This window comes from Amblyraja radiata, chromosome 28 (assembly GCF_010909765.2).
Source record: "Amblyraja radiata isolate CabotCenter1 chromosome 28, sAmbRad1.1.pri, whole genome shotgun sequence".
In the NCBI taxonomy this organism is placed as follows: Eukaryota; Metazoa; Chordata; class Chondrichthyes; order Rajiformes; family Rajidae; genus Amblyraja; species Amblyraja radiata.
The window spans coordinates 9,417,324-9,440,183 of record NC_045983.1 but is presented as its reverse complement, the minus strand read 5'-3'; the positions used below and the strand labels follow the sequence as shown (position 1 = coordinate 9,440,183).

General features: G+C 44.1%; 1 protein-coding gene across 1 annotated transcript in view; it reads right to left on the bottom strand.

Moving 5' to 3' along the window:
* Positions 1-13,650: 13,650 nt before the first annotated feature.
* LOC116989138 (heparin cofactor 2-like) overlaps positions 13,651-22,860 on the bottom strand; it is a 30,841-nt gene continuing 21,631 nt past the window's right edge. Inside the window, exons 4-5 of the mRNA XM_033046364.1 lie at positions 16,546-16,693; positions 13,651-14,161 (exon numbers count right to left, since the gene is read on the bottom strand). Coding sequence (XP_032902255.1) covers positions 13,970-14,161; positions 16,546-16,693 — 340 coding nt within the window. The 3' untranslated portion in view covers positions 13,651-13,969. The remainder of the gene's footprint in view (positions 14,162-16,545; positions 16,694-22,860) is intronic.

Below are 22,860 nucleotides of genomic sequence, written 5' to 3'. Positions count from 1 at the left end.
GTATTCTTGAAGATCACTTAAGATATTTCGCAGATTAATAAAACTGTGCATCATTAAGATTATATTTTTTCCCAGTATGATTTGCTGAATTATCTCTGCTCAGTGGCACCACGAGTAATTCATTTCAAAAGACAGAAGGACATTGGTGTAGAATTTCCATTGAATTGATCAAAAGATTCGGTTTTCTAAAAGCTTGCTTTGGATTGTACTTTTCAATGAGTGAAAATGGTTGGAAGATGAGGTTTTGAAGCTTGTTAGCATAGGATTACATAAACCTGGTTTTATTAAATAGATGCATTGATATTTAAAAGAGGAAGGACAATGTTAATTTGTCTTCCATTTGCAGATTCTGATCAATCTCTGGTGGATTTTGTTGCATATTTTGAAAGTATTCCAGATGAGATTAAGATCTAGAGAATATAAGGAACTGCAGATGTTGGTTTACAAAAAAAGATACAAAGTGCTAGAGTAAGTCAGCGGGTAATGCAGCATCTCTGGAGAACGTGGATGGGTGATGTTTTGTGTTGGAATCCCTCTTCAGACTAATGGAGGTAGGGTGGTGAAAACCAAAGATCATAGAGCGGATGATCTTTGGTGAAAACTGGAAGAGAGGAGGGCAGGACAAAGCCTGGAAAATTATAGGTGGAAACAGATGAGGGTTTTTTTTTTTTGAAAGGCAGTTGGTTGGACAAAGGACAGTGATGAGCAGGCAGCAAGTGTGAGATAAGGGCAGACAATGTGAAGTTAATCGTGAAGCTAGATGAAGGAATCTAAGTGGAAGGGGATCCATGGGTGGGAATCCAATTGGGGCTCAGAGAAGATCGAAGGCAAAAATAATAAAAAATAAAAAGGTGGGGGGGGGGGGGGGGGGGGGGGGAGTAGTTGTTTGCAGGTTAGTTTCCTAAAATTGGAGAATTCAATGGTGAAAAGATAGATGTGTTTTTGTGATTGATGGAGGATGGTGAGTGTTTGAAATTCTTTATCCTAGAGAGTTGTGAAATGCCAGTTGTTGAGTATATTCAATCCAGGGCAGTAAATCTTCACAACTTACTGGTTATGGCTTTAACTGGACAAGCAGAGCTGATGTAGAGCTTCGATTGGAGTCAGCAGAGGGAAGAGTTTGTTCTGAATTGTTCTGAAACAGATCTTAATTTGGGGGGGGGAAAAACACCTTCTTACCTCATTTCATTCTTCAGTTTCCCAATTTTCATTACTATAAATAATGACCATTCTTCAGGTCTCGACCCGAAACGTCACCCATTCCTTCTCTCCAGAGATGCTGCCTGTCCCGCTGAGTTACTTCAGCTTTTTGTGTCTTGAGTTTGACTATATATTCTTTCTCTGCCTCTCATGATCTTATGTACTTCTATTACGTCACCTCTCAGCCTTCTTCACTCCAGGGAGAACAAGGCCAACCTATCCAATCCCTACCCATAACGAAAGCCCTCAAATCCAGCAATATTCCAATGAATCACCTCTCCACTCTAATCAGCTGAATCACATCCTTCATATTGTGTGGTGATCAGAACTACATGCAAAACTTCAACTGCTGTCAAACCCATGATTTGTAAAGTTGTAACATAACATTCAAACTCTTATATTCTGTGCTCCGACTTATGAAGGAAGGCAAGCATGCCCTTTGCCTTCTTCACCACCCCGACTCCTTGTTTTGTCCCTTCCAGGGAACTGTGGATGGATTCTACGTTTGTCTTTGTTGCTCATTCGCTCACTCACTCACTCACTCACTCACTCACTCACTCACTCACTCACTCACTCACTCACTCACTCACTCACTCACTCACTCACTCACACACTCACTCACTCACTCACTCACACACTCACTCACTCACACACTCACACACTCACTCACTCAAGCACATGCACACGCACGCACTCATACACACACATAGACACACACACAAGCCAGTCATGCTAAGGACGGAGGAAGAGAGACACGCACAAATATGTGTGTTTATGTGTCTCCCTCGTACTCCTTCCTTGTCTTGACTGTTCTACAGTTTACCTTTCCTACATCTTACGTTGTCCTTGTTTGTACATTTTTGTTGTACATTTTTAATATCTTCATTCCCTCAATCAAACCATCTTTCTGTCTTCCTTTCATTGTCTTCCTTCCAAAACTATCCTAATTATAAATCTTTGGCACAGGTCTTGCTTAGCTGCGAACACAATATGTGTTCTCGATAACAACATGAACTGCTGGAGTTTGTGTGATGTTTCTGGTGGCCATTGACACACAAGGGCTTCTCAGCTCTGGCAGATATTTTAAACAGCATTTTCTATGAGGTTTTTTACTTGGTAAAGTCTCAAAGATCAACCTACAATTCATTAATTCTTTGTTCTTATTATGCCTTCACTCCATACCCTGTCTCTAACAGATTTATTTAATGCTTCACAAACATTTAGTTTTGCAATGTTTCTGTCTGATTCTGTACATACCTAATGTCAGTATGCACTTTGTGTCACTTATAGTTGTGTATATATATATATATGCAAATCCTTAATATGAGTATCTTTTGCCAATGTTTTCTTGGATTAAAAACTGACGAATGCCTATAATTTTATAACAATGTCCAAATTATTTTGTCCTGTTGGACACATTAGTTCACACAACAAAGGCATAGCATCATGTGGAAAGGAACTGCAGATGCTGGTTTACACCGAAGATAAACGCAAAATGCTGGAGTAACTCATTGGGACAGGCAGCATCTCTGGCGAGAAGGAATGAATGAAGTTTCGGGTCAAGTTCAAGTTAAAGTTCAAGATTGCGTTTATTGTCACTTAACTAATTAAGATACAGTGTAATTTGAGTACCATACCATACAGCCATACTAAGTGAAAAGCAACAATACACATAGCCACATAAAATAAAATGTAACATAAACATCCACTACAGTGGAATCCACATTCCTCACTGTGATGGATGGCAATAAAGTTTAGTCATCTTCCTCCTTTGTTCACTCGTGGTCGGGGCCTTTGAACCCTCCGTTGTTCGCCGCAGCCGGCGGTCTGATGTCCAAGCCCTCGCTTCAGAATGGATCAGACCGAGTTCGGATCATGGAGCTTCCGAGTCGGCCTTTTCTTACCGAAGACCGCGGCTTCACAGGGTTAAAGTCCACAGGCCCCACGGTCGGAGCCCTTTCACTGGCGTTCCTCGGCAAAGGATCGCAGGCTCCGCGATGGTAAGTCCGCACCGCGCCCGCGGCTTGAAGCTCCAGGCCGGTCTCCAGGAAAGGCCGCACCACTCCACGTTGTAGGCCTCAGGGGGGGATGGAGATGCGACATGGAAAAAATCACATCTCCGTCGAGGTAAGTGGCTGAAAAAAGTTTCCCCCAATCCCACCCCCCACATAAAACATACCAAGAAACATTAAAACATACATTTAAGTCATACCTAAAATAATAAAAACAGAGAAGGGACGAGACAGATTGTTTGCGAGGCGGCCATTACAGATGGCACCCTTCTTCAGAAAGTTGGGGGAGAGGGAGTCTTGAGATATGGAAGGGTAAGTTGTGAAAAAGACAGATCAAAGCGGACAATGTTAAGGAAATTTAGAATGGTTCATTGTTAGCTGAGGGCAATTTATTTATCACATCAGTGCAAGCCCAAAATAAATGTTTTGCCTGTTAAATGATACTTTACATTTTAAAATTATAAAAACACTGCTTCCATGTAGAGGCATGTGGTCGAACACAATCTTTTGTTTTGTTGTTGTTTTATCCCTGTGTTGCTGAGGTACAAAGTCAAATGGAATGTCAGAATTACCCGGGGCTAGAGAATCAATTTGAGTGACGGAGTGAAGTTCTTGTATTTTATAATCTGGCCTCAACAGGATTGATGTTGACCTGACAGATCCAACAAGTTCATCCAACAGGTCACGGAAAATGATATTCTCCGCCACTATAGTTTAAGTGGTTATTTTAGTTCATAAAATTGTGGGGCACAGTTGGAGGTTAATCAGCTCATCATGCATCTGAAAGAGCTACCAATTAATTCCACATCCCTGTTCTTTCACCCAGAGCCCTGAAACTTATTTATCCTTTTTTAAGCAGTGATCAAAATTCCCTTTTGATTGTTGCTATTGCATCTGTTGCTGCCACCCCTTCAGGCAATCCAGATCATAAAACTCACTGAATAAATATGTTCTCATCTCCCTCCAAGCTACTTTTGCCAATTATTTTAAATCTGTGCCTTGTTACCAGTGCAAACTATTTCTCCCCATTTACCCCAGCTAAACCGTCACTGATTTTGATCACCTCGATTAAACTTCCCTTTAACCTCTGAGAGGTTCTAAACTGAAGAATTCAAGCTGCTAGGTTTTGCCTGATAACTGACATTGCTCCTCCCTGGTGTTATTGTAGTGAATAGCCTCCGCATTCTGTTCTAACGGTCCTTCCCAAAGTGCGCTGCCTAGAATTGGGTGCAATTTTCCATCTGAAGGGCCTGTCCCACTTTCACGACCTAATTAACGACCTCAGCCGAGTTTGCCCTTGACTCATACTTGCAGCATGGTCGTCACAAGGTCGTAGGTAGGTCGTGATGCTAGTCATAGGGACTCGTGGCATCAAGTAGGTCGGGGCATTTTTCTAGCCTGATGAAAAATGTCCACGAATAAAAAAGGTCATGAATTAGGTTGTGAAAGTGGGACAGGCCTTTGAGGCTCATGAAGCCAATGATTTAGAACGTTTCCTTGTTTCCTTCTTTTTGAACTCCATGCATTTATTTATAATGCCAAAGACCCAACATGTTTGATCAACAATCAAACTTATCAACTGTCCTGACAGTTTACATATTCCAAGTAAGGAAGTTTGTCTTGAAAGATTCAGCACGGAAACTGGCCCTTCGGCCACTGAATCCACGCCAACCATCGATCACATGTTCGCACTAGTTCTATGTTATCCTACTTTCGCATCCAGTCCCTGCATACTATGGGCAATTTACAGAGGCCAATAAAACTATCAATCTGCACGAGGGAGTGAACCGCAACTAGGGTTGCCAACGTTCTCACTCCCAAATAAGGGACAAAATTCCCGAAGGCAATTCGTTGACCGACTCGGCCGTGGCTGGGTGAATGATGAGTTGGCCTGGGTGCTGGACTGCACACAAAGCCCAGCTGGTGGGCCAGCTGAGGAGTTTTGGCCCACACGACGTTGTGCACTAAGTCCGGCACCCCCATCCAACTCATGAACCGTTGATCAAGCATGAGGAGTGGTGGTGTCGGTGGTAAGCGAAGGTCCGGAGGTCGGACAGCTGGCCGGGCTGCCGACCGATGGGGCCACGGGCGAGGCGCTGCTGCTGCACTCCATTGGCTGTACTACTTCGGGCCAAGTGAGGCAGGGCCGGACGCGGCGCTCCGACCCGACAGTCCCCTCAAACCGAGTAGTAGCAGTCAAATACAGGACAAAGGCGGTCCCGTGAGGGATTTGAAGATTATGCATTGAAAACTGGCTTCCGGTACTCAAGTATATAGGTAAAATAGGTAATTTCCGGTTCATTTGCTGACATCTCAGGCCACGGCTCATAGCAAATCTTGGTGTTCCTACCTATGATTCAACCATCAATAGATCTTAGTGCTAAGGGTAGCCAACATCCAGGGATTCAATTAAAACTGGACAGATTTGTTAATGCAAGGTGAGTGTAATTTGGATAGAGCTGTTTCTACCTTGTAGCCCGGAAACAAAGATTGAAGGTTTAAATGGGCCACAGACTCAACTGTGGACACCTTTGCATGAAATTAAATGCCATTTCTAAGTTACAATGAAGGTTCTGCATTTCTTTCAGTACTAGGCGTCAAGAGTCACCATAACTAGTCAGAGTTCCCAAGAATGTTGGCAAAACATGAAGATCTGTTGACTCAAAGCATCAACTGCAGATAAATAGAATAGAATTTCTTTTTATCTTGTTTATTGATCAGATTATACGCGAGTTGACAAAGAAAGTGACTCAATTGATTTAGAGCCATTGATCCAAGAATCCTCTTGAAATAGAGAGCAAAGCTTACAGTATCTCCTTGTGCAACACTATATGAGAATGCAAATATTTTAAAACATTGTCAGCTGCAATGTTTACCAAAAAAAATTGTCCTTACTAAAATTTTGCATGTGTAATAAGTTAAAGATAGGTGTTGAAAGATAATTTATAATAAGCTAGAGAAAACAGTGGGAAAAAGTAGACAGTGTCATTGAGGCTTTTGTCCGTAATGGAACTAGATATATTCAAAGACACCAACTTAAACCATTGTGAAGGCAATCAACCTGAAATATATTCTGTAGGAAGGAACTGCAGATGTTGGTTTAAACCAAAGAAACCTGGAGTAACTCAGCGGGACAGGCAGCATCTCTGGAGAGAAGGAATGGGTGACATTTCAGGTCGAAACCCATTCTTCAGACTGGTTAGGGATAAGGGAAATATAAAGAGAGATATAGACAATAATGTGGAGAAATAAACAATGAATGAAAGATATGATAAAAATAAAGTAATGATGATAAAGGAAACAAGCCATTGTAAGCTGTTTGTAGGATGAAAATGAGAAGCTAGTCCGATCTCCGTGGCAAGGATTTTCCCAGTGAAAATTTTTCAAAACTACACGTTCTTTATACCTGGGTGGTCATGTGGTGCGACGCTCAAATGACGTGCAAATGGATCGCCGACGGCGTACAGGCGGCGCATGGTCACAGATGTTGACGCACGGTGACGCATAATAAATTAGCATTGGCAATGTTCGTGTGTCACTGAGCGTAACCATGCGTCACCACGCGCTACACGTACGCCGTCAGTAAGTCAACGTACGCCATCAGTACGTCAGCGTGCGCAAGGGAAACATCACGCAGGTGGCGCGCAAGGATTTTGAGCATCCCAAAATCCTGGGACGCCGCGCGTTACCGCTCGTCACTGCATACGCCACCACGCGCCAACCAATTGTTAGGATGTCGCGTAAATGACACGCAAATGACACCCAAGTGGGACAGGCCCTTAATAAACTCACTGTTCCGTTGTCGGTATATATGACAATTAAACACTCTAGAAGAATCTAGGAGTCTGGTGTTAGATTGTTACAACATGGGGAAATGCAACAGCTAAGTTGTTTGTTTTATTTATGTTGGTTGAGGAGACACAAAATACTTTGATAAGTGCCGAACTTGACTTTTAAAAATGCAACGGAATTGTTCTTACCTACCTGAGGGAATAGACAAAGAGACATCTTTGGATTCATATCTAAACTGTAAGACCATGCGTTGCTTACAATGGATAGTCTGCACACTGTTGTATTTCTTACTCAATCCCTTGGAGCCAGGGACGACTTGCATACTCCAGTCCACGTGATAGTGCGACTGATCAATTGTGCGCTCAAGTCTCTGCACTGGGATCATGACCTTGTGTCTCAGAAGCAAGATGCTACCAGTGAGGCATAGCTGAGAGAAACATAAAGAATTCCTTTCTAATATCTTTTATATTTACATTTCCTTCAAGTCTGATTGTGACCTCTGGCCCGCTCTCCTGGCTCACTTTGAAGTGGTAATCTGTATTTACTTTCTGCATATCATTTTAGATTTTGTATGCTTAAGTGAAATCAATTCTTAACCACATACTTCTCAGACTGTCAAACTTAAGCTTCCCTAATCCTCTCTCTCTCAGCTCATCCCCCTCTGGGAAACATTTCCCTGTTCTGCTGCCGCGTAAACCATCTCATTTGACAACAGCACTCAATTCGTAATTTGGACTCGGCTCTCTCTGACTCAAAGACGAACATGAACTCCTGGAGGGACGTGGATTGGACTCTGACTCTGCCTTTATGTGACAGCTGCTTCATGTCGGCCAAAACCAAATGTCAGTTCATGGGTTGACACGTCAATACCTTCTTACAGTAGAGCTAAAAACAAAATGCTGAAGGAACTCAGCCAGTCAGGCAGCATCCGCAGAGTGAAATGGACAGACGACGTTTCGGGACGGGATCCTTCTTCAGAAGAAAGGTCTGAAGGAGAATCTCGACCTGAAACATCACCTGTCCATTCCTTGCCCGACATGCTGAGCTCCTCCAGATCTGAGGAAGGCTCTCAACCCGAAACATCAATTGGTTTTTTTCTCCAGAGATGCTGCCTGCCCCGCTGAGTTACTCCATCTTTTTGTGTCTATCTTTGGTTAAAACCAGCATCTGCAGTTCCTTCCTACACAAGTTCCTCCAGGTCTTTGTTTTCTACTCGAGGTTCCAGCATCTGCAGTGCCTTGTGTCTCCAGCCTTAGACCACGAGTTGGATATGTTGCTGTTCCGTTCAACCTTTCCCCTATGTGTATCAATGTTTCATTCTTAATTTAAGAATCAGCTGCGATTAACATTTTACGATTCTTAACATAGACACAAAATGCTGGAGTAACTCAACGGCTCAGGCAGCATCCCTGGGGAACATGGATAGGCGACATTTCTTCTCTTCTGCAGATTGATCTGTACAATGTTAAAGACTCTAAAATGTTTCTTCTTTGGCAGTCTCTTAGGATTTAGGATGACTTGCTACCACTTCCTTTTTTTGTGAAGCCAAGGTAGGAACTGCCGGCTCTTCCACGGATCGGGCAGGTGTTGGCTGTGCAGGGTGGCTATTGTGTGAGATGGTGAACTCCTTCTGCCAATTATTCAGGGCTTGTGAGTGTGTGTTACTGATGCAAGGCCTTGAGATTCGCAATAACTATCCCAAGTGCTTCTTCTCCACCTTGATTATAACCACACAGACTGCAGTAATTCAAGAAGGCAACTCACCACCAAATCTCTCACGGAAAATTAGGAATGGGCAATAAATGGCCTTGCCAGCATGATCCACATCTGAAAAGTGAATTAAAAAAACTTACACTGCACTGCCCATTTGTATTGCAGTTTAAAATTGCTTTTTTATTACCTGGACACAAGACATGTCAATTACCTGTCTTTCCAAGCCTCTTGATCCAAAGTTACTTGCAGTTTGTGTGCTTAATCAATTCATAGCCTTTGCTGATCTTGAGCTGCAACCTTTATCTCTACAGCTGTCTCTATTTAGTATCAGAAGTCAAATTACCCAGGCTGACGATTCCATCCTCTGCCATTCAGTATCCTGCAACATGCTTTTTATTTGCTACACTGCAGTTAGAATTAGCAATTCCATTAAAATCATACTTAACGAGGCATTTGTTCCATCTGGGAGATTTACACCATTTGGGCACAATTTTATTCTGCAAGGTTGTACCTGAGATCTAAACCTGAATTTCCAATGAGATGCGCAATCATTTTGCGTCTTTATTAGAATGATGCAGAAGGCAAATTATTGTTCAGCTTTCATTGTTTACATAAGAGCAGGAGAAGGGCAACCAGTCCTCAATCATGGATGTTTAGTTTAGTTTAGAGATACAGCACGGGAAAAGGCCCTTCGTGCCGACCAGTGATCCTCGCACAATAACACTATCCTACACACTAGGGACCATTTACAATTGTACCAAGCCAATTAGCCTACAAACCTGTACATCTTTGGAGTGTGTGACAAATCTGGAGCACCCGGAGAAAACCCATGCAGTTCAGGGTGAGAATGTACAAACTCTGTACAGACAGCACCCGTAGTCAGGAGCGAACCCGGGTCTCTGGCGCTGTGAGGCAGCAACTCTACCGCTGTGCCACCATGCTGCCAAAAGAACGACAGTAGATCCAAATAAAAAGTATGTTAACTGCAGAGGTTCCAAGAACAAATACAAATTCCAAGGAGTATGATTTTCTTTAAATTAAGTATTTTATGAAATGTTTTTAATTTGAATTGAGTTTGCATTCTAAATTATTTTGCGCCCTTTACACTTGTTTCCACATTAGTGATGTAGACTATTCGGCCCATCAAGCCCATGTTGACCAAAAATTCCAATCCCACTTCTCAGCTTTTGAATTGTGAATGTGTAGATTCTGCTGTAACAAGTTATTTTAAATTAGATGAGAGTTTTTACTTCAAAGGTTTCAAAGGTCTTTTATTGTTACATGTATCAATTAAGGTAGTCTTATGCGAATTACCATATAGCCATACGTAAAAAAAGCAACAAGATACACAACTACATAAAAGTAAACATAAACATCAACCACAGTGGATTCCCCACATTCCTCACTGTGATGGAAGGCAAAAAAAGGCCAATCTTCTTACTCTTTATTCTCCCGCGATCGGGGCGATCGAAGCTGCCGTAGCGGGCAGTCAAAACTCCCGCATCGGGGTGGTCGAAGCTCCTGTGGCTTTGAGTTCCCAAAGTTGGATTCTGACCCGAGACGGCGGGTTCCGTGATGTTAAAGTCCGCAAGCACCCACGGTTGGAGCTCCAAGGTCGATCTCTGGCAAAGGGATCGCGGACTCCTCAATGTTAAAGTCCCTTAGGCACCCGCTATCAAAAGTCGGTCTCCAGCAAAGCACGCCAACTCCTCGATGTTAGGCCGCAGTGCGGAGGGAGATACGATACGGAAATAAATTGCATCACTGTCAAGGTTAGAAATTAGAAAAAGTTTCCCCCGATGCCCCTCCCCCCTAGCCCCCACATAAAACAAGCTAAAGAACACTAAAAACATACATTTAACACATACTATTAAACACAAAGAAGGAAGGAACAGACAGACTGTTGGCGAGGCAGCCATTACTCTCCATTTCAGACTCCTCCTCGCTCTTTGGGTTAAGGAAATGTATATTCAATTCTTCTCTAATTCTTTGCGCAAATTATTTTTATGTTTCCGCTGTTGTTAATGTCTCAGCCCTAGCTATGGGAATTATAGTTCATTTCTTGAACACCTCTCCTTTATAGACCTTCTCTCAGTTCCTGCAAAATCTAGTAAAGCTGCTACGACCACATTCATTGCAACCGAACCTCTCCAGCCAGCCCAAATTCAGCAAACTAAAATCAACCTAAGGTTTAGATTAGATTAGTTTAGAAATTACAGCTCGGAAACAGGCCCTTTGGTACACCGAGTCTGCGCTGAACCAGCGATCCCCGTACTGTAGCACTATCCTACACACTAGGGACAATTTACCAAAGCCAATTAACCTGTACAAAACAGTCATGTTGCTGCGTTATATGATATTGGTTAGACTGCATTTAGAGTATTGTGTGCAGTTCTGGACGCCCCATTGCAGAAAGTATCTGAAGGCGTTGGAGAGGGGATAGTAGAGGGTTTACTAGATGCTGAAACAAAGAACTCAGATGTTTGGTTACAAAAAAGGACACTAAGTGATGGAATAACTCAGTCGTTCAGGCAGCATCTCTGGAGAACATGGATAGGTGAGATTTTTGAGTGGTGACCCTTCTTCAGACTGATCGTAGGTGGGAGGAAAAAAACTGGGAGAGGCCTTGACTAGAATTCTATTTGGAATAAAGGATATAGAACAATATAAAGCTTTATATAAAGCTGTGTAAAAACTAGATTGTTTTTATAGTTAAAAAGCTATTGCCTCTCGTACAGCTAGAGGTAATAGATATTTAACCTCGCTATAAAGACAAACTTGGAACATCTGAATGTGAGGGGAAATATGATAGAATTATATAAAATTATGCAAGGCATAGATAGGGTAGACTGTCAGAACCTTTGAAATGTCAAGGACTAGAGGGCATAGCTTTAAAATAAGAGAGGTAAAGTTTCAAGCTAATGTTCAGGGCATTTTTTTCACACAGTATGTGGTAGATGCCTTGAAAGTGTTGCTAGGGGTGGTGGTGGAGGCAGATAGGGTAGGGGCATTTAAGAGGCTTTTACATAGGCACATGGATATGGATGAGGAGGATCTCTGAGGCCCATCAGCTGTGGCACGATCAAGCTGGCTGAGCAGAGAATCATATTAAATACTTCTCATAGATACGAATGCAGAGAGCCATTTTTCATGAACTTTTTAAACATTACATGGAGTACTTTATAAATATTGGAATACATGTATGATTAGAGGCTGAAATGTCATAAATGCACACTGAACACTTAAAAATATTTCCAAATCCCATTTATTCATCTAAGGAATTCGACATTCAGATAGGTACATGTAATATTTTAGGACAGGTACTCTGCTAAGCTGTAAATGTAGCTTGGTGCACCATTAAAATCCCACATTAATCTCGTGTACGTAAGCAAAGGATTTTCAGGGGAATTTATGTTGGGAGTAACTTGTAAAAAGCTAAATTTGCTTCAGTTCAATGATTTCAGCTTGATTGCAGCGAAAAAGGCTGTAAACAGTGCATCAGCAAAGGCGCGCTGGATCAATTATGGCTACACCTGGGTTTCTGTGTTGTAATGTATGCATGACAATCCCCAGCTTGCTGACAGAAGCACAGAACAATGTCAGCAAACACAAGAAGTCTCACCATCATTGCGATCACCGAAGGTCAGCTATTTGCTCTTCCGCCTCTGCATGGATGCAATTTAACCTGCTACTTCCGTATTTATTTACAATAGATATATACAACTCACCCAAAACCATATGATCGACTCGGCGAGGCAAAACAAATTGCAAAGTTAAAACATATATAGTTTGGTACATGAAACCATCAAATAAATGTACTTAAATGTATGTTTTAAAGTATGTTTTTGTGTTTCTTTGTGTGTCTGGTGTGGAGGGGGTGAGGGGGAAACCGTTTCGGTCGCCTCCTCCATGGAGAGGCGACTTTTTCCAGGTCGCCTCCCCCGTGGCCTAACAATGAGGATCGGGCGGCCTTTCCCGGAGACGCGCCCGGGACTTCAGCGGCGGGCGCAGCGTGGACTCTCGGCGTGGAGCGGGCGAGCCCACGCTGGGGCTCACCGGAGGGGAGCGCTCCGTTTCGCTTGCCCGCGGCAGCCGGCAGCCTGAAGCCGCGATCTGCAGAGTTCCAGCTGGCTCGGCGTCTGTAGCCCGGGATCCCTCGTGGGGGACCCGGGGTGGAAGAAGAAGCTCCGAATGCCGGCCCGCGGCCAACTTCTACCGCGGGCCCGGCGTGAACTTGCCATCACCCCTAGAGGGGAGCTTCGATCGCCGGCCCTGCAGTCTGCAGTGCTTCTGGCTGCGGCGGGAACTTTAAATCTTCGACCGCCGACCTGCAGCCTACACCAACCTGAAGCCGCGGTCTCGGGTGGGGAAGAGCCGATCCTGGACTGACTCTGGACTCTGGTCCCGACCACGGGGGGAAATGGAGGAGGACTGGCCAAATGTTGTGCTTTCCACCACAGTGATGTGGATGGCAGCTGTGGTGGATGCTTGTGTTAAATTTTTATTGTGTATTGTGTGTTCTTTATTATTGTACCGCTGCTGACAAATTCATTTCACTTGCACTTTATGTGCAATATGACAAATAAAACTGATTGATTGATTGATTTAAACAGAGAACTCAGAGACACCACACGACATCATTAAGCACCTGCTCATTGCTGCACAGCAGTGCTGGGATCCATGGTTGTGTCCCCTCTTCAGTTAGTTTGGGTTAGAGATGCAGCATGTAAACAGGCCCTTCGGCCCACCGAGTCCATGCCGACTGTCGATCACCCACTGGTTCTATATTATCCCACTCTCTCATCCATTGCCTACTCATTCTAAGGGTCAATTTTACAGAGCCCAATTAACCCATGCCTTTGGGATGTGGGAGGAAACGTCTTTGGGATGTGGGAGGAAACCGGAGAACCCGTAGGAACCCCACAGGGAGAATGTGCAAACTCTGCACAAAAAACACCTGAGGTCAGGATCGAACCAGGGTCTCTGGCATTGTGAGGCAGCAGTTCTCGTACTAGCCAGTTTAAATGTGGCAGGGTATTACTTAATGGATAGACAAGTAATAGGCTTCAGCCATGCAATCGACTGAACATTAAAACAAATAATAGGCATTAAGAATGAACCATGAAAATTGAACAAATAATTTGGGATGTGATTAATTTGGGGAAATATTCTTGGCTCTCTGTTTGGCATGGTACTGTGGTGGAGTTTACTCCTGCTGGAGTTTACATCATCTCACTGGTGTTGCCTCCCTTTTATTGGTTTAAAGGGTTCACTACTCTCCCCATGAAGAGCAGCGATCTAGTGTGATGCTCCAGGAGGAGGAAGAGGAAGGGATGATCAGCCATGAATTTGGCCTGCGTGGAAAGTGGCATGAACCCGGAGAGCGAGACAGAGGCTGCTTCACTTCCTTCTTCATCCACGTTCAGTGCCACACGTTGCTTCAGCTGAGGAGAATAAACAGGGAAACAAAACAAATATGAAGTGTGTGTGAGTATGAAGTATTAGACTGTATCGTATGTAACTGGTGAGCTACAACATACTGTGTATTCTGCACTCTGTATCTTTACCCTTTGCTCTAGCTTTTGTACGAGTTTGATTTGATTGTATCTATGTATATTATTAGTTTAGACTTTAGAATTTTAAACTTAGAGCTACTCCTCATTTAGTTTGGATTAGAGATGCAGCATGTAAACAGGCCATTCGGCCCACCGAGTTCGTGCCAACCAGTGATCACCCCCATACACTAACGCTATCCTACACACCAGGGACTATTTACAATTTTTACCAATGCCAATCAACCTACAAACCTGTACATCTTTGGAGTGTGGGAGGAATCCGGAGCACCCGGAGAAATCCCACGTGGTCACAGAGAGAAGGTACAAATTCCGTACAGATAGTACCCATAGTCAGGATTGAACCTGGGTCTCGGGCACTTTGAGGCAGCATCTCTCCCGCCCCACTGAGTTTAGTTCAGAGATGCAGCATAGAAACATTGTCCACGCGGACCATCGATCTCCCGGTCACACTAATTCGACATCATCCCACTTCCTCATCCACTCCCTACACATCAGGGGCAATTTACAGAGGCCGATTAACCTACATACCCGCACATCTTTGGGATGTGGGAGGAAACTGAACATCCGGAGGAAACCTTTGCAATCACAGGAAGAACATGCAAACTCCACGATGACAGGACCTGAGGGCAGGATTGAACCCGAGTCTCTGGTGATGCAAGGCCGTAGCTCTATCAGCTGCTCCACTGTGCCACCTTGGCTGACATAATTGGATATCATGCAAAACAATGGTTTGCACTGTATCTCGGTACACATGACAATAATAAACCTCGGCCTAAACTTACACCTCAGCAGTCTCAGCTCACTGGAGAGATAGTTTATGCACAACACTAACCAGTGGATACTGAGCTCTGTGGCTCTGTGAAGTCCCAGATTTCTGAATCTCATTTTCTGAGTTAATTAATTTCATTTGTAAGAACACCTGGGTTGATGAAAAGAAAAATGAACAAGGATTTACTTTCCTGATTGTGCAGCACAGAACACGGTGATTGAACCCATTGTCTGGATGCTCTCTGAAAGTTACTCACTAGTCCTAATCCTCAGCTTTATTTCCCGACAGCCCGACAAATACAAAGCATTTTTTATCTAATTTACCTTTTGTAAGTTTTATTTGAAGCTGTTGCACATCTCTCTCAGGCAGTGCATTTCAAATAACACCTATTCAACGTGCAACAACAAATATCCATGTTCCTCTTCATATTAAAGGAATGCCTGCTGGTGGCAGACCCTCTTAGAGGCATAGTCTTACAGTGTGGAGACTGGTCCTTCAGCCCAACATGTCCCATCTGCACTAGTGCCTCTGTTTGGCCCATATCCCTCTTAACCAGTCATATCCTCTTGTTTTTTTTGTTTTTTTTCCCCAAATTAATCTTTTTACAAAAAAACTATTCAATTATTAAAAAATAATATTTACACTACAATAAAACAAGCCAGAACCCACCACCATAATACAATACAAACATATATTCATAATAAACTATTATACAATTATGATACAATCCTTATTGAGGATACATTCTACACCCTGCGGAGCCCAGCGGTCCCGGAACTCCCTCAGGGTGCCCATGGACAGGGCGTATTACCTTTCTAACCGCACCCGGGCACGGACGTATTCCCGGAAAAGGGGCAGGCAGCCGGCTCGGGTAAAGCCCTCCACCATCTGGCACCTTGACTTGGCCAGCTTGGCCAGGCCCAGGAGCAACCCAACCAGAACATCTTCATGTCCTATCCTCTTGTTGGTAGCAAAATAGAATAGTGCAACTACTAGATGCCAATAGGGTTGTACCCTTCCCCCTCTTTTTCAGGCAAGTCACCTCTCAGCGCTCGTTACCTAAAAATGCCAGCGTTCCGGTAAGGACGTGTTTGAGTGCCCCTGTGCTTGAGGCTTAGCCCGCTTGGATGAGTTAATTGCATTGGGCGGACACCATCTATGCAATTAAATCACCCTCAGTCTGGAACATACCTTGAATGGACTGTGTACTCCCACTCCGTCGAATTTCACTGGGGAATGCTCCTTCATTCCCTAATGTTTCGATGAAACATTATCAGTAGAAAAATCTTAACATAAACCTCCAACTGCGCGGAGAAACTCGCCACTCAGTGACGGCCAGCGCTGAAAAAAAATTGCTATCACTTTGGAAGCTTACAAAGTACAACTATCGGTTGGTTTGACAAATCGCAAACTCTTTGACAGAATATTCCTATCATGTTTGTACTGCCGGAATAAACGGTGACAACACAACTGAACTACTCACCGTGCTAATGTGCAAGTTCCCCTCTTCACATACACCAGACAAATCTGCTTGATTCTGGAAGACATCCATCACACCCAGGTCTTGAAACATTTCAATTAAATCATAGTTGCCTTGTAGAGTGAACTTTGGAATATAGATCTCTCTTGTCCTATTATACAGGAGACACAAATCATTCAGACTGCAAACTCAATTCAGATTTAAAACATTTCATAAATTACTGAATTTAAAGCAAATGATACGCCTTGGAGTTTTAATCCGTTCTTGGGCCCTCTGCTGTTAACATATTATTTATTTGGTTCTACTGTCGGTCATTTGGCAGCACGGTGGCGCAGCGTTAGAGTTGCTGCTTTACCACGGCAGAGGCCTGGGTTCAATCCTAACTACGGGTGCTGGCTGCACGTATGTACGTTTCCCCCGTGACCTGTGTGGGTTTTCCCCAGGAGCTCCGGTTTCCATCCACACTCCAAAGACGTCCAGGTTTGTGGGTTAATTGGCTTGGTAAAAGTGCAAATTGTACCTAGTGTGTGTAGGATACTGTTCGTGTGCTGGGATCACAAATTTGGTGGGCTGAAGTGCCTGTTTCTGTGCTGTATTTCTAAACTATACTCAACTTTATTAATTATTTTTAATTTTCCCTCGCACATTTCTCTTTCCAAAGGCTCAGGGTGAAACTCCAAAGCATCAGCTTGCTCCAAACCAATGCAGCAGATGTACATACATGCTTTGGCAACGATGGCAATGATCAGCAATGCCTAATCTGGTCCCTGCACACAATGCTGGCAAGCATTAAAACAGCAGAACTTGGCTAATTGGTTTTCTCCCCTTCCTACTCAGTGGCACTGATTTGACACAGGGTGGTCAATTGTGGTATTTCTACACTCAGAAATCTGGAAAATCAGCAGAGAACTGAAGCCCAAACCAGTAGCTGTCAAATTCAGTATCATTTTGAATGTAATTGCATATTCCCTTTGCCCAAGAACAGACGTGACAAAGACTTGGAAGTTGCAAGATGGCGTTGGAGTGCGGCGACTCTGTGTACTGATGCAGAAGAGGGTCTATTGTACTTGCGTTTGGTATGTTTTGACTGATAGCATGCAGGACATGCATTTCACTGTAACTCTGCAGCCGTGATAATCAATAAACGAACCCATTAACTATTGGTATTATTGTCACATTTACCGAGCTGCAGTGAAAAACTTTTTCTGTTATCCGATCAAGTATACTGCACATGAGCACAATCAACCCATTCAACAGGTAGTGCAAAGAGAAAAAATATAACAATGCAGAATATATCGTTGCAGCATTATAGCGTTATGCAGAGAAAGTGCACATTTTTTAAAGTGCAAGACCCGCATTGAGGTAGGTTGGGAGATTGAGACGACACCAAAGCTTAAGGGAGGACCGCTCAGTAGCCTGATAATGACAGAAGAAGCTGTTCTTGAATCAGGTGTTTTGTGCTTCCAAGCTTTTGTATGTTATGCCGTCAGCAGAGGGGAGAAGCAGAAATGACTGGGGTAAAAAGGGTTCTTGATTATGTTGCCCGCTGTCCCAAGGCAGTGTAGATGGAGTCAATGGGGGCTGGTGGGGTGGGGAGAGGCAGGTTTGAGTGGAACGGGTGGAGAGACCGCTTCCAGGAGCTCCCGCAACGCGACTTCTCCAGCCCGTGTCGCGGGGTTGGAACGACCCGGAGCGGGGCCGTACATCGCCCGGCGCGGCTTCATGGCCGTGGGACATTCCAGCGCCCGCCGGGGGCTCCAACATTGTGACTTTTAGACCGGGAGCGGGGCCGTAAATCACCCGGCACGGCCTAAAATGGCCGTGGGACTTATCATCGCCCGCCTGGGGCTTGGACATCGGGAGAGAAATGGAGAACGGGGGAGAGAAAAGACTTTGCCTTCCATCACAGTGGGTTCACTGTGATGGATGTTTGTGTGAATTAAATTGTGTGTACGTCTGTAGGAAATTGTCTTTGTATGGCTGTGGAAACGGAATTTCGTTTGAGCCTCATTGAGGCTCAAATGACAATAAATGGTATTGTATTGTATTGTATTGTATTATTTCCCCTCTCCTCTCCTGAATATGTTTGTGACTCTGCCACGGTATTGGTATATTGTTGTCATCCGAGGCACAGTAAAAAACTTTGATTTGCCTGCTATCCAATAAAATCAGATTATCCCAAACCTGAATACAATTAGCCATACACAGGCACGACAGGTGAGGCAAGGAGAAATATGCCAAGGTTTCTCAGCACAGTACAAGTTATAGGAGTAGAATTAGGCCACTCGGCCCATCGAATCCACTCCGCCATTCAATCATGGCTTATCTCTGCCTCCTAATCCCATTTACCTGCCTTCTCTCCATAACCCTTGACACCCGTCCTAATCATGAACTTGTCTATCTCTGCCTTAAAAATATCCACTGACTTGGCCTCCACTGCCCCCTTGCAGCAAGGAATTCCACAAATTAACTACCCTCTGACTAAAGAAGTTCCTCCTCACCTCCTTTCTAAAAGAGCACCTTTTAATTCTGAGGCTATGACCTCTGGTCCTAGACTCTCCCACCAGTGGTAACATCCTTTCCACATCCACTATCTATGCCTTTCATTATTCTGTAAGTTTCAATGAGTCTCACTGAGGCTCAAATGACAATAAATATTGTATTGTATTGAGAGATGGACTGTGCCACAACTCTCTGTGAACTTGCGGTCTTGAACAGAGCTGTTAACAAACCAAGCCGCGATACATCCCGATAGGATGCTTTCAATGGTGCATCTGTAGAAGTTGGTGAGAGTCGTTGGAGACATGCTGGACTTCCTTATGCCCCTGTCCCACCTAGGAAATCTGAACGGAAACCTCTGGAGACTTTGAGCCCCACCCAAGGTTTCCGTGCGGTTCCCGGAGGTTTTTGTCAGTCTCCCTACCTGCTTCCACTACCTGCAACCTCTGGCAACCACCTGCAACCTCCAGGAACCGCACGGAAAGCTTGGGTGGGACGCAAAGTCTCCAGAGGTTTCCGTTCAGGTTTCCTAAGTGGGACAGGGGCATAAGTCTTCTCAGAAAGTAGAGATGTTGGTGTGCTTTATTTGGCCAAAACTTCAATGTAGTTGGTCCAGGACAGATTGTTGGCAACATTTATACCCAGGAGGAGTGTGTGTTCCCAACGATACTGCCCACCTACTGATAACGTCTGTGACGGCTGTGACATACTCATCTAGATCAGCCGCGGAGTCCAAGAATATTGACTCAGTCCTCAACACAAAGCAATTGCAAAGGATTTTGCGAGTTTGTGAGTTGAGTTTCTCGTCAAGTGAAAAGCTTTTGTTGCTTGCTAACCTGTCAGCGGAAAGACAATGTTCAAGAAGGAACTGCAGATGCTGGAAAATCGAAGGTAGACAGAATTGCCGGAGAAACTCAGCAGGTACGGCAGCATCTATGGAGCGAAGGAAATAGGCAACGTTTCATGCCGAAACGTTGCCTATTTCCTTCGCTCCATAGATGCTGCCGTACCCGCTGAGTTTCTCCAGCAATTTTGTCTACCAGCGGAAAGACAATACATGATTACAATCAAGCTATCCACAGTGTATGGATACATGATAAGAGAATAGCATAAATAACGTTTAGTGGATGATAAAGCTGGTTAAGTCCAATCAAAGATAGTCCGAGGGTCTCTAATGAGGTAGCTGGTAGACTGCTCTCCAGTTGCTGGTAGAATGGTTCAATTGCCTGATAACAGCTGGGTAGAAACTGTCCCTGAATCTGGAGGTGTGCGTCAATGGATGCGATCATATGTCTCCTCAGACCAGCACTGCACAAATTTATGTACCCCATACTGCGGCTTCAGTTTCTGCTTGTGAGCAGGTCTCTTTCAGGTATCTTTCATGTCCAGAGCTTTAAACCCTAAGAGCAGCATCACTTCCTGATTTACCTCGTCTTTTTAACCTTGTTTGTGTCATCCATTATGCAGAATGTCATTGTTTTATATTTTCCTTAGCAGACGGCGTGTGTTTTTGTGTGCATTGCTCTTTCTAATTGCCTGCCACAAAGGCATTGGGGAAGTTCTGAGAGAAGGACAGCCAACCAATTTCTCATCTAGGCATGCATATCTTTCAAAGAACCAACTCGTAATTATAGTTCATAGGGACCTGTGGTTGAACAATGTACTGTCTGTTACATTTCTATACCTTGCACAGTTGGAAGCAGTGATGCAAGCATTAACAGGGAATGTTAATTCTCTCTGCAGTTCCAGAATTTGCAATATTTACTCCATTAAGCAAATTATTTTTACAAAATCGTGAGAGGAATAGATCGGGTAGATGCACAGATTCTTTTACCCAGAGTAGAGGAATCGAGGACCAGAGGACATAGGTTCAAGGTGAAGGGGAAAAGATTTAATAGGAATCTGAGGAGTAACTTTTTCACACAGGTGGGTGTATGGGACAAGCTGACAGAGGAGGGAGTTGAGGCTGGGACTATCCCATTGTTTAAGAAACAATTGGACAGGTACATGGATACAGGGCCTGTTTCCACACTGTATCACTCTATGACTCTATGACTCTATTAACTATGGACAGTGGTATTTATATAATGTGTTCAGTTGGCTTTCACTTAAATTAAAATAAATAACATGTGTTGTGGGTTGGTGTTGTCACTAGCAAGGCTGCCAAGTATTGCCCGCCTCCAGTTGTCTTCAGAAGGTGGTGAGGGGCTGCCTTGTTGTAGCAGTCTTAAGTTCGTAAGTCCTAGCAGAATTTGGCCATGCACCCCATCGAGACTAATCATGGCGGATCTATCTTTCCCTGCTAACCCCATTCTCCAGCCTCCTCCCCATAACTCTTGACACCCTCACTAATCAAGAATGTGTCAATCTCCGCCTTAAAAATACCCAATGATGGCCAATGATGGCCTCCACAGCCGTCTATGGCAATGAATTCCACAGATTTACCACCCTCTTACAAAATAAATTCCTCCTCATCTCCTTTCTAAAGGTGCATCCTTATATTCTGAGGCTGTACCCTCTGGTCGTAGACTCGCCCACTGGTGGAAACATCCTCTCCACATCCACTCTATCCAGGCCCTTTAATATTCGTTAACTCCACCTTCATCTATCTAAACTCCAGCAAGTACAGGCCCAGTGCTGTCATACGCTCATCATACATTAACCCAATCATCGCTGGGATCATTTTCATAAACATCCTCTGGACCCTCTCCAACGCCAGCACATCCTTCCTCAGATACGGGGCCCAAAACTGCTCACAATACTCCAAACGCAGTCTGATCAGTGCCTTATATAGCCTCAGTGTTGCGTCTCTGTTTTTATTCTCTAGTGCTCTTAAAATAAATGCTAAATGAGGCCCAGTCAGTGGTGACATTGCTTCCACTGGATAGTTGGGGAGTTGCAAACAGTAATGAAGCAACAGTAGTACTATTCCAGTACATTTATTCTCCAACCTCTCCAAAGCTGCAGAAATAGACTAGTTGTCTTTATCCCAGGAGAGCTCCACAGTTTTTAACCTGATGACGGCCACTCATTGCTCACTGAGATATTGGTTTCTGGTGACATTTTGCTGACTGAGCTCGGAATTTCCTCAGGGAATGCAATGTACACGTCATGATAGCGGGCTAATTTTCACAATAAAATACTGATGCAGCTGGTTTCTTCACACTAGAGCATCTAGAATAGTTAAACATGTCATCATTACTTCCCAAGTATGAGGTTCCATACTCCAGTGATGAGTTTGGTCTCAACCCAAAAAATAACTCATGACATGAGGTATGGAAATGATGTTCAGAGACCCAGCATGGAGACAGACCCTTCGGCCCACCATGTCCATACTAACCATCGATCACCCGCTCACACTAGTTCCATGTTATCCCACTTTTGCATCCACTCCCTACGCTGTGAGGGGCAATTTGGAATGAGGGAGGAAACTGGAACACAGGGAGTAAACCCACTCGATCACAAGGAGAACGTGCAAACTCCGCACAGACAGTACTCAAGGTCAAGATTCAACCCGGGTCTCTGGCACTGTGAGGCATGGCGCTACTGGCTGCACCATTGTGCCACCCTATTCTTGACAGACATAGAAGATATTCTTGAGGGAGATGGAATACTCTGATAGATTCTGAGGACCATCAGATTGAAAGGTAAATCTGATTAGTAATGTGTACATGCCTACTTTGAAAGACTAGTTCGAAGCAATAGTGTAAGGTTGCTATATAACGTGAACAGGGCTGGTTGTGGCTTACCTTTCTCTCAGACCCTACCACTGAAGTTCGTCCCTTCCCACCCAAACCACCCCCTCCCCAGGTACTTTCC